The sequence below is a fragment of the Bos grunniens genome, chromosome 1 (assembly GCF_055505025.1).
Source record: "Bos grunniens cultivar Pamir isolate PY7600 chromosome 1, Bosgru_T2T1.0, whole genome shotgun sequence".
NCBI lineage: Eukaryota > Metazoa > Chordata > Mammalia > Artiodactyla > Bovidae > Bos > Bos grunniens.
In genome coordinates this window covers 17294243-17306946 of record NC_141165.1, presented here as the reverse complement: position 1 = coordinate 17306946, position 12704 = coordinate 17294243, and the positions used below count along the sequence as shown (strand labels likewise).

The 12704-nt window shown below is 46.3% G+C and overlaps 1 protein-coding gene across 2 annotated transcripts in view; it reads right to left on the bottom strand.

Moving 5' to 3' along the window:
* DSCAM (DS cell adhesion molecule) overlaps positions 1-12704 on the bottom strand; it is an 859211-nt gene that overhangs the window by 130846 nt on the left and 715661 nt on the right. For both annotated transcript variants that reach the window (XM_086341570.1, XM_086341667.1), the window contains one exon: positions 5291-5361. In XM_086341570.1, coding sequence (XP_086197696.1) covers positions 5291-5361 — 71 coding nt within the window. The remainder of the gene's footprint in view (positions 1-5290; positions 5362-12704) is intronic.

The following is a 12704-nucleotide window of genomic DNA, read 5'->3' as shown; positions in this document are numbered from 1 at the left end:
GCTCTTTATTTTCACATGCATGTAAGTTGCTTCAGTCGTGTCCAACTCTTTGTGATTCATGGACTGTAGCCTGCCAGGCTCCTCTGTCCACAGGATTCTGCAGGTAGGAATACTGGAATGGGTTGCCATTTCCTACTCCAGGGGATCTTCTCAACCTAGGGATCGAACCTGTGTCTCCTGCACTGGCAGGTGGGTTCTTTACCACTAGCAGCACCTGGGAAGCCTTATTTTTACTGCGAATATTAAATATTCACACATGTATGACGCCAAGGTCTCATTGGTAACATGCCTAGGGTACTCAACAGACAATCAAATAAATTTTAATATTATCCTGTTATAAGCAATTTTTACCTTAATGTCCAAACTTTGGAAGCCAATCCACTTGTAAAATGTGATGCTGATATAAATAAAGACCTGTGATCAGTCACCAGTTAATATCCAAAATTCTCTTTTGATTCTAACCTTGATGTTCCTATTTAGTACTCTTAATTGCATTTCTGATAATACATTCCAACAATCAATGCACAAATATCACCCTTACCTCCAAGTTTATTGTGACCTAACAGTCAGTAACTTGTTTATGAGCTAACTGTTCTGAAACAGAACAAGCAAAGTGTCTGTCCTTAGGTCTCTTGTACTATGCCAGGTTCATCCAGGCTCCAAGTGAAACCTTCAGAAGACACCATCTGAAAGGACTGCCAGCTGATGAATGGAGTTGGCCCTGATCTGAGCCCTTGGTTCAAGTTCAGCTGATGTCCTGTCAGGGCAAATGAGCCGAGAGGGCTGGCCTTTTCACTGGGATTGGACAGAGACAAGCCTCCTGGGCTGTGAATCAGCCAACCTGTCTTCCCAGCATGCTCAGGTGTGGGCTGGTATCCCACACTCTTGGCGGCTCAGCAGCCTTTGTGAAGCTGGCCAGCATCTGCTCACTGCCCTTTGAGGCTGGGCACTAAGAGGATCGCCTGCTTAGGCTGGGAGGCCAGCCAGGACCCTTGGGGCAGGCAGGTTGGCAGCTCTGTTTTGGGGTAGAGAATTGGAGTTCTAGGAAAAGACCAATCACATGGCTAAACCAAGAGGGCTGATCCAGTGGGGAGGTGGGGAGAGGGACAGAGTATACCCCAAATAAAGCAATGAGTGGTTTTGTGAAGGGCATCTGTATATTTTATACATGTGCAAAAAAGTAAGATGTTAACTTGGTCATGTAGGGCTTTTTAGGGCATCCAGTTTTCCAAAGGAAAGGGATCCCCTCCTGACATGCAGATTATAACGTGAAGGTGAACAATGAGAAGTCCATGTGTTTACTTAACAAATATTTACTGTGCTGCTACTGGAAACATAAAGAACAACAAAACATGCCCTCTCCCCTCACAGAGCCTATGGTCTAGTTAATTGTAAGAGATTGAGAGAATAGCCCTATGTTATGCAGATGATCAAGACATTTTGAAATCGGTTTGGATTTTTCTTCTCTCATTATAGGGGAAGAGGTTAAACTTATCAATATGAGAAGGGCTAACAATTCCTTAAATATTTGTCAGGCATGTTGGTCATTGGGATTTTTAATAAAAATGCTGAAAATCCAACTCTAGAACCAATTGATTACTTCATAAAAGAAATGCAAATTTTGTAATTTTTCACAGCCTAAGGAGAGAGTTAAAAATTAAAGTGAGGGCTTAAAAATTAAGTAAAACTAATTCCAAGGCAGCTCTTGAATTTCCTCTGACTGCGGAAGCAAGGAGGTCGACTTAATGCCCAGTTATGTGGAGGTTAATTTTACAATCTGGAAAGAAAGTGGTAGTAGGTAAAAGTGGACGGGTTACTTCATTTCCTTTAACTTTGCTCGGGCTAGTCACATTTATAGCATGAGGCTGGAAGGTGCTGAAAGGTTTGTTGAACCTTTCCATGCACAAGCACAATCTTGGCATTTTACATACATTAGTACATCTATTGCTTATAAGCCCAGCCAGCAAAGTCAGATAGCCAAGAGAGGGGTGGGGGGTGGGGGGGTTGGAGGGGCTCCATTGGACAGTCAGGAGCCCTCAGATCTTGGGAAATTCCCTGCCACCTTGGCTATGTGCTCAGTCACTCAGTTGTATCTGACTCTTCGTGACCCCATGGACGGTAGCTCACCAGGCTCCTCTGTCCATGGGATTCTCTAGGCAAGAATACTGGAGTGGGTTGCCATTTCTTTCTCCAGGGGATCTTCCTGACCCAGGGATCGAATGGGTGTCTCTTGCATCTCCTGCATTGGCAGGCAGATTCTTTACTGCTGCACTGGATGTAGAAGTCAAGTGGCATCTGCTGTTTATTATAGCGCTGCTATGAAGGTCATTGGCAATAAGGCAATTTTGTTTTTAAATGACAAACTAAGCCATTTCCCCCTGGAAGAGTTCATCTCTGAAATATAGACTAGGTTGTAATGATGCCTTGATTTGTTGGAATTAGGAAGATAAGGCACTCTATAGAGTTAAAAGTATTTTTCGGATTGTTGCTGTTGTTTGGTCGCTAAGTTGTATCCAACTCTTTGCAACCCCATGGAGTGGAGCCTGGCAGGCTCCTCTGTCCATGGGATTTTCTTCATCTTCCATCGTACAGACAAGTTCTTGGGCATCTTCCTGTGTGCTTACCATTGACCTTCAGGAGGTTTAATGTCTAAACTGGATATATTCCTCCCTAAAGCCTAGAGCTGTTCTTTCCTCTGAGGAACTAGCACATCTTCAGCTAATACAATGTCTCTCTTTTTCTTTCCTTCCTTCTTTCTCCTCCTTTCCAGTTAGCCTCTTTTATTAAGATTTTTTTTTCTTTTTTGATGTGGACCATTTTTAAAGTCTTTTTAAAATTTCTTACTATGTTGTTTCTGTTTTTTAAGCTTTGGTTTTTTGGCTGTGCAGCATATGGGATCTCAGCTCCCTGAGCAGCAATTGAACCAGTAGGTACCCCCTGCATTGGAAGGTGAAGTCTTAACCACAGGACTGCCAGGGGAAGTCCCTCCTATCAGCCTCTTTACACAAAATGTAAATCTGGAGCTTTGATACCATAAAATCAAGGCTTATTTTATGCAACACACGGTACTTTGGATCACTTAGTATCGCCTACAGTTAGATTGAATTGGTGACGCACTTGCATGACACAATCAGGCCAGTGTGAAATGACAGCTCCGCGGGCAGCCCCTCCTCCACTCAGTGGTTCAATCACCACGTCTCTGTCTGCAGCCCGCCACCCTGGACTAAATCAAGGTTCCATGAATAGGACAGTGCGGCTGGTTTCGTCTAATGCAGGCAAGGCCTCCTTTCAAAAGCCCACAACTCGTTCATTCTTTTGACATTCAGAAGACATTTAACTGCAATCTACTGACTTTTCCTGCTGCTTCTCTATAGAGACAGAAGGGATACAATACCTTTTTAAGCCTCTGAAGTTTCTATTTTTAGTTATAAGAGCTCTGGGGACAGACACTTCTCTCCTGCAGGACAGAGAAAGCTCTAGGGCCCGCTGTAATAGCTGGTCTTTTCAGTGGCAAAATGCAAGAGAATGCGGCGGGCTGGTGGGGGAAAGTTCCCAAGCTTGAACGCAAGACAGAGTGAGTCAGCATTCGCTTTGCAGCAGGGCCGGGCTGTGTGGGGGGCTGGGGCCTGCTGAGCGCCTTTCATCACAAGGCGAGTGATGCTCACGGCTGGCGGATGTCCTCACAAAGACCCTCGGCCCCCTCCCACCTGGCTCGGCCTGCCCTGTCTGAGCAGTTGAACAGACAGTGTGCTGCCCACAGGGATGACAGCTCAGGGGCCAAGCCTGTAAAAAGCCCACACAAAGGGGCTGGCCCCACTGATGTGTGTTTACATCCAAGGTGGTGTCCATCCCAGCCTGAAAATCCTTTATTAGTAGTAGTGGTATAGAGGCTAGTCATTTGATGAAACAGCTGATGCTAGAAGAAAAGAAAAAGAAACACAGCAAGAGGTGAATGGATGAGGTTTTTCAGGGGGACGAGAGGTGTGTGGGTTAAAGACCTCACTGCGGCTCTTACCTTCGCTAAGGGAGAACACAGGCAAGAGGGTGAGGAAAGCGGGAAGAAGCAAATGAGAAAAGTGCAAAGTGCAACACCAGAAACCAGAAGCGGAAAAGGAAGTGCGGCTTTGCAGACTTTCTGACCCAGCCACGGCATTCTAGATAAAGTGGAATCGGAAGGAAGGTGGTCAGCTCCAAGGTCACACAGAGGGCGTGACTAATTAACCAAGCCGATTCATCCACCCCCTAAATGACTGTAGGCTCCCAGGGGCAGCGCTGCCAGCATGCTAGTTTGTGATGAGTTCAGGCCAGAATCTCGGTCAACGCTGCTTCCTTCAATGAGAGTTTGGCTGTGAAAACTATGTATGCCGGAGGAAGCAGCATGCCGAGTGGTGTGGTTGTTTGCACTGTGGCCCAGACTTTCCGTCCCAGCAAGTGGCCCAGACTTTCTGTCCCAGCAGCTGGCAATGAGCTCACTGGCAGGCAGTCGATATCTGCTGGCCATGCCGGGGGACCACTGCCTCAGCCAGCAGCTGGCCCAGCGCTCCCCTCCCTGGGCATGCTCGAGGCCACCGCCAGCTAGGGGCACAGCCAGGACTGCTCTCCTCTTTGCCACCTGGCAAACTGTCTACCACACAGTCTGTAATTTGGCATTTAGGAAGAGGAATTAGGAAATGTTTCCACGGGGATGAATTTCATGAGTGTGGTCATGCCTGTTTTCGATTTGCATGAAGACCAGCACTCAGGATCCAATCATGATTCAGAGACTGAAAACATGGTCCAATAACTACAATCTGTAGATACAGAATCTGCCATAAATACAAAGATTGGATTTTAGTAAAAAAGGTATCTAGTCTAACTTTGCAAAACAAAAGTTTCCTACATGTGAGTGAATCACTTGCTGTACACCGGAAATGAACAGAACATTATAAATCAACTATGCGTGCCTGCTCATTGCTTCAGGCGTGTCTGACTCTTTGTGACCCCATGGACTGCAGCCCACCAGGCTCCTCTGTCCATGGGATTCTCCAGGCAAAAATACTGGAGTGGGTTGCCATACCCTCCTCCAGGGGATCTTTCCAATCCAGGGATCGAACCCATGTCTTCTACATCACAAGTGGATTCTTTACTGCTGGGCCACCGGGGAAGCCCAGGAAATCAACCATACTCCAGTATAAAATAAAAGTTAAAAAAGTGTGCATGCCTTGGCCTCATAATACTTAATGTGAGTGAAGGCTCCCCACCCCACCCCCATGGAGAAAGTGCCAGGAGGATGCGTGCTCGCTGGGTTTACCTTCCAGGTGACCCTGATGCTCTGGGAAGAGATGGGCTCCAGGTGGACTTCCTGAGGTGGGCCGTCAGGAGCTGGAAAGACCAAAACCCACAGGTCAGTTAGAGATGGGTTCCAGTGTGGACTGAAACCCATGTAACAGGACTCAGGGCCAGAAGAAGCACCACAGCAGCTTTCGTGGGAAAATCAATTTTGCTGAATCACTGTGCACAACATTCACCCTGTGCTCACTCACTTCTAGAAAAAGTGAATTTTGACACACATCTTTGTATTCTTTCTCACCTTGTCTTTGACAACTTGATGAATAAACCATAAGTTAATACACTAGTAAAACAGAAAGTGGTGAAACATTTCTTTGATCAAAGTCTATAGTGGCTACGAAGATCCCTCTGGTTCTTTTGGAGACTCTGTTTAGTGATGTGCATTTGAGCACCTCAGGAGACTCAAACTACCTGGGGAGGGAGAAAAAGGATTCTTCTGCCTCTGATTCTCTTTGATGGTTTTAGTTCTCCACTCTTTCCAAGAGAAAACTTACTAACCTGGGGCAGTAGCCACAGAGGGCAGACTGGAGTGAAAGAAAAAAAAAAAAAAGCATGCAATCCACACCAACTTATATCCAGTGGTTATAGGGGTGCCAATCGCCTGCCATGCACAGTCGATCACTCTGTACTAGGAATCTACCCTGCATTACATACACAGTGCAAAGCTTAGAGGAGACGGCCTTGTCCAGCAGGAGTTTGCAGTCTGATCAGAACAATGGGCTGAGTACACGGAAGCTGAGATTATAACACAGCACATACTCAAGTGTCTTCAGAGAAGTGGAAGCAAAAGGGAACCCAGAGGTCAGCAGGGAGAGACCCCACTGGGTGACCACATATTGTTGGGAAGATAGCTCTACAACCACTGCTGAGCTGTGAATGGGCCATTTCTGTGGATGTGGAGATGCCAGTTTGCAGAAAAGTGAGGAGCACTGGGAGATGAGAAATCAAAAATAGGGAACAGAAACAAGATTGAAGGTTTGGAAAGAAGAGGAAGGGGAAAGAATAAAGTCAATTTAGCAGAAACGTGTTTTCCATTTAACCGAGAAAGAAGTTTTGAGTGATGTCACAATGCAGCCGCTAAGTTGATGGGCACTGGAATCTTTCTGCCTGAGTTCAAATTCTGGCTCCCTTGCTTAGTAACTTGGAGGTGTTTTGCGGGTGACAGTTTTTCTGCACCTCGGTTTCCTTCTCCATATAATGGGATGATAGAATGTATGTCTGGGTTATGATGCTTAGAACATACAAGGAGTAACGATGATTATTCTCACTGAGTGTTTTTATGGAGCACATCAAAGGAGAAATTCAAATTGCAAAAAGGAAAGGTATACTTGAAAGAACAAGGTCCCAGGAGATTAGCAAGAGGACAGAGCAAGAGGGGAGGTGTTGGAGAGAGGGAGGCATAAGGCAAGCACCTCTGGGATGAGAGGAGGAGAACCCAGTGGGCAGGGAAGCAGGGTGAGTGAACACCCAGCTATACTTGCTCCTTGAAGAAAGTAGGTTCAAATCCGATTGTCTCTCTTCTCACCAAAATCATAAGGTACAAAGTCAGGGGAAGAGTGGTGGGTGCCAGGAACGCAATAGAGGCTTGGACTGTTGCAGTAGCCTGTGGAAAAGGGTGTACCCGGTGCCTGAGAGCACTGACCCACCAGTAGGGGCAATTTCACTGATGAGGATAATGTGCAATGGAACTGTCACACCCTGTCTCAGCTGAGGCTTTATGAGACCACTGATGCATGCAGGAGAAATGCCACTGGGGGAACTGGGAATAAACAGTGGCAACAAGTGGGAAGAAGTGGGTGCTGGGATTGTTACTAAGTTCCCTGGTGGTTCAGACAGTAAAGAATCTGCCTGCAGTGCAGGAGACTCAGGAGTTCAATTCAACTGAATGCAGGTTCAATCACTGGGAGAAGGAAACAGCAACCCACTCCAGTATTCTTGCTTGGGAAGTTCCATGGACAGAGGAGCCTGGTGGGCTACAATCCATGGGGTTGCAAAAAGAGTCGGACACTACTGAACGACTAACACTTTCTTTTTCACTTTCATTCCACAGTCGGAGATGGCAGGAATGGGGGAGAATGTTAACCCAAGGGGGCGAAGAAAGGAAGCCAGTTTTCCAGGAAAGATGCTTCATTGCACGTTAGGAATATATATGTGAAGAGAAGAGGGGCTATTGTACGGAGGTGTCTGCTCAGCAGCTGGAAACATTTACAAGAAACCGGTAGACAGTTGGGCCTGCAGGCTGCTCCCTTCTGCTCGGAAGCTCTCCCAGGAATCTACTCACCAGGTCTCTGACCTCACTAGGGACACAGCCTCTGTCCCTGAACCACCCCCTCCAGCCCAGCAACGATGCCTGGCACCAGCTTTCCATTCTGTTCCTACACATTAGTTCTGGTCTTCACTTTACCTCTTTAAAGGAGACATGGCAGCCTTCAGAGCTTCAGACTTTTCGTCCCTCACATTAACTTTGCACATCTGTGTCCTGCCTTTCTCTGCAGTTTCCATGCACCCTCACTTCGCTGCACCCCGCGTCCCAGCCACGTCCACCTTCGCAGGGGAAACCTAAACACGACTGCCCCCGCCCCCCCACCCCCGGGCAGGTCGGAGCCGCCTTTTCCCTCCACCAGTTTCCTGCCTGGGCCTACGAGCACTCCTCCGGCTTGGGAACCTGTCACAGCAGGCTCGGGCATGCATCTGCATATCAGTCTTTCCCTCTTTTCCTAACAGACTCAATCAAAGCTGTGTGGTCTTAGGAACCAAGTCTAGAGTGAGTCCTTGCTTTGATCAGTGCAGCGCTGTGTGGATGCTGAAACCCAGAGCACTCCTCTCTCTCCCTAGCAGGTCACGGGGACAGTGAGTTTTCTGGGGGTCCTGCAGCCTCTTGGATTTATTGATTCTTCAGTGCAAAGACAATGCTAATGCTGAAGCTAATTTCTATACTCAGGGTGAGGGGCTTCCCATGTTGCACTAGTAGTAAAGAAAACCAGCCCTTTCTGCAGGAATATGTCCATATCAGATGCAATGAAAGCACATCGAAGAGATTTCTCTTAAACATGGAGAAGTTCTGTGATCAGCGAGAAGTACGTGGTGCATGCATAAAAATCCTTGAAAAAAATTATTTTGAGGTCTGATGGCTACACTGAGGCTTGATTATTTTAATTTAATTTTGCAAAGTCAGACTGAACAAGGCGCCTGCTGGTTAGGAATCGGAGGTGGTGTATAGTACCTCCCATTCTGGATTCTTTGTCCTTTGTTGTAGCCTTTTCAAGGGGTTGGCTGGCAATAGTCAGCTGTCATTTTCTTGTTGAGATATATTCATAATCAAAAACAAAGTCACTAGGAGAGTGTTTAAAAATGCTCTTGATTCTATCAGAAAACATTAAGTGTGAACATGGGGCATTTTGCTTTTTCAGTCTGGTCTTGCATTTTAAGAAGTTCCCCTGTGAAGTGGTCTGGGGACATGGGATAATCCCTGTATCCAGGACAGACCTGACATTGTGGTTTTGTTTTTTTTTTTTTTTTTGGTTCCATAACATAGAATGTGGGATCTTACTTCCCCGACTGGGGATGGAACCCACATCCCCTGCTTTGGAAGCATGGAGTCTTAACCACTGGACCACCGGGGAAGTTTCGAGTGTGTGTGTATGTATGCTTGGTCTCTTGCCAGGCTCCTCTGTCCATGGGATTCTCCAGGAAAGAATACTGGAGTGGGTGGCCATTTCCTCCTCCATGGGGTCTTCCTGACCCAGGGACCAAACCTCCATCTCTTTCACGTCTCCTGCATTGGCAGCCAGGTTCTTTACCGCTTGCATCAGCTGGGAAGCCTGAAGTCCCAGAGACCTGACAGTTTATAAGAATACAAAGCTTTTTTGGCTTAGTCTATCAAGACTTCTGTGGTTTGTTAGTAATTTATTTATTAGTCTGCTTAGTCTCTGACGTGAAAGGATTCAGACCTCTCCTCTCTTAAAATACAGTCATAGGATCTATATTAAAGGCAGAGACTGAAAGAATTTTACACACATTAGAGCTTTGCCCAATATAATTAGGAAGAGCTTTTGTTTGGGTGCTGAATTTTCTACTTTAAGTTTCTAAAACATTCTAAGACAAGCACTGTAAAAATGACATAAAAAATGATGCTGGAGAAGAAAATGGCAACCCACTCCAGTACTCTTGCCTGGGAAATCCCACAGACAGAGGAGCCTGGTGGCCTACAGTCCATGCGGTCACAAAAGAGTCAAACAAGACTGAGTGACTAAACAACAAATAAATCAACTATGCTTCAATAAAATACAATTTTAAAAAATGATACAAAAATTAGTCTGCTTCCAGAATTTTAGTGCTTTCCTTACAATGCCTAAGCTGTAATTTTTTTTTTCATGGATCCTCATCTCATTGCAAAAGGACAATTTCATAAAATTAGAATCCAAGGCAGACTGAATTCCCAATGCTGACATGATTGAAGACTAACCACTAGGTATCCACTGCTTTAACTAAATTTGAAAATTGTGTTGACATTTAACATTTAAGAATTTATTTAACAGTCTTGAATTGAAATTGCACTAAAACTAGAAAGGATAATTTTTTATTCTGTTTTTTTAAACCAGAATATTTACCTTATTCCTACAGGAAGAGCAGGCTAGAGGTAAGAATTACTGATGAATGTGATTTTCCGAAATATATAGTTGCTGCATTTTTTAAATAGAAACTGAAACTATTCAATTTGTAAAAGAGTAATAAATGAGGACTACATTTACAGTTCCTAATGTTTATTCTAGGCAAGGCTATGTCCTGCCTGCATGCTTAGTCCTGTCTGACTTGTGACTCCATGGACTGTAGCCCTCCAGGCTCCTTTGTCCATGGGATTTCTCAGGCAAAAATACTAGAGCGGATTGCCAATTCCTTTTCCAAGGGGTCTTCCCAACCCAGGGATCGAACCTGTGTTGCTGGTATCTCCTGCATTGCAGGAGGATTCTTTACTGCTGAGCCATAGGTAAAGCCCATGACAAGTGCAAATTTCTGTGAAAAATGATAATTCTTTACCACTAGCGCCACCTAGGAAGCCCACTAATTCCGTTTGGCTGAAAATACAAGGTGGGCAGGCCCTTCCTAACTGTCAAACCCATGGTGGCCCCCGTCATCTCCGGTCTGGACGTCTGTTTTTGGTCCTTCCCACAAAGGCAGGACAAGCTGATTTGTTCATTGTGTCTTGGACGCCCAGAACAGCACGTGGCACATAATACATGCTGAATGAATAATAATTTAAAGGAGTAAGCTATTTATTTGATAAATAGTCACTAAATGAATTCATCCTCTCCCCATTTAGGTATCAACTGTTCTTCAATTTATTTGGTTCTAACTAAATTCTGTCTTGGTCTCCTATGCCCAGCAAAGAATGTTCTTTCTGCTCACCCAGGCTACTTCTCTTTTTTTTTGGCCATACCAGGCAGCTTGAAGGATCTTAGTTCCTCTGCCAGGGATTGAACCTGTGCCCTGGAAATGAGTGTCCTTTCCTAACCTCTTGATGCCAGGGAATTCCCCAGGCTCCTTCTGTCAGGGATGAGCATGTTGTTGTAGACTCTGTCATCGTGTCTCAGTCCTTCTTTGCCCATTTTTACACCCTGGTCTCTGCCCAATTTTGGACCTGGCACATGGTAGACCCTTGGCAAATTCTCCAATGAAGAACCAGAGATAGAAGTTCAGGAGTGCCTCTCACCGGGTGACTCAGCCCAGCCCCATAAGCAAATAAGACCCAAGCCTCTGGATGAAGCCAGGAGACAGCTACGTGGAGAAGAAAGTAATTTGACAGCAGAGGGGAGGCACTGCACTAGAGCGTGACGCTTGACCTGCTGTTCAAGGGAGAGGACAGAAGAGGAGGCATAGACCTCAGGGGGCTCCAGACTCGGGCAGGAGCAGCTCACACGAGGAGGCGGTGGCAGGAAGGGAGGGTCATCACTGCTCGGGCCACGAGAAGCCTGGTGTAGTTTTAAGGTAGTAATGGGGTAGGGAAGACCTGGGCCTACACCTTACGGGCTGCTTTCCTCAGCAAGTGGGCGGTGAGAGGCAGCCTTGGGTGCCCTAGACTTGGGCACTTGCATGCATGCTAAGTTGATTCAGTTGTGTCTGACTCTTTGTGACCCTATGAACTGGAGCCCGCCAAGCTCCTCTGTCCATGGGATTCTCCAGGAAAGGAAACTAGAGTGGGTTGCCAGGCCCTCCTCCAGGAGATCTTCCCCATGCAAGAATCGAACCTGCATCTCTGGTGTCTAACCTGTGTCTCTTGGATTGACAGGCAGATTCTTTACCACTAGCGCCACCTGGGAACCCCTTGGGCACTGCATCACCATAAAAAATGAGTGGGTCTATGGCTTCTAGAAGCTTCCATCTGGGGATTCTCACTGCTTAAGTGATGAACTCATTTCTTTAGGGAAAGACGGCTGTAGGGCTGGAAAAGATTCTCTCAAGATGGCTGCGGCTTCCGAAAGAGGTGCCTTTGGGGATCCTCCCGGAGGTGGCAGGGACAAGCTCTATCACCCCAAGCAGAGCTGGAGAGGGGGCTTTGGTTAGGAGAATGCTCTCCTTTCTACGTGAGTCACACATAAGAAAATGGCTCTCTGATTTCAGTCATGCAAACCTATGCAGCAAGACAAGGCAAGTTCTGGTTTGCAGCTTTTCTTTGCTCATGCCTGACCTTCCCTCACATTCTCCCTTAGCTAGTTTGAAGACAGAATGATGAGTTGTGGGGCTGCCTGGTGAAACCCCAACTGTCAGCTCAGGAGCCAAAGCAGGGGGTGGGGCTCTGTGTCCATCTGTCTGCAGAGATGCCTGAGTTGGCTGCACACACGTGACCGGTGACCAGGAGTAGCTGTTCATCTGACCTCCTTGGCTGGAGAGAGAGAAGCACTGCCATGGCAACGGCCAGCTACAGGGAGATCACAGAGGAGACAGCAGAAAAAAAGCCACATCACCTGCATCGGTCATGGCGATGGGGAAAAAGGTGCAAAATGCACCATTGGAAACCATCCCTGCCTTGAGAAGGCCGTGGAGGTGGGCAGAGTCAGAAAAGTGGCTCAAAGGAAGGAGAAGGCTCAGCCCTGATCCAAAGCTTTCATTTTGGGGGTGACTTATTCTCCCTAAATCCCCAGCATGATGAAATTCCAGGAAGTGAGTGTGTTGTTTACATCAATATTTAAATAAGATTCTATTTTTGTAGGAGCTTATTAACACTCATTTCCTACTTATTTTAGAACCATGCAAAGTACTTTCAGAAATTAGGGTTTTTTCCAATTACCCAACATGTTTGTGGTGAGGAGTAGAAAGACATCATTAAGTGAATCTTGCAGATGAGAAATCACGCAGAGAGAGTTTCCAAGCATTAGAAG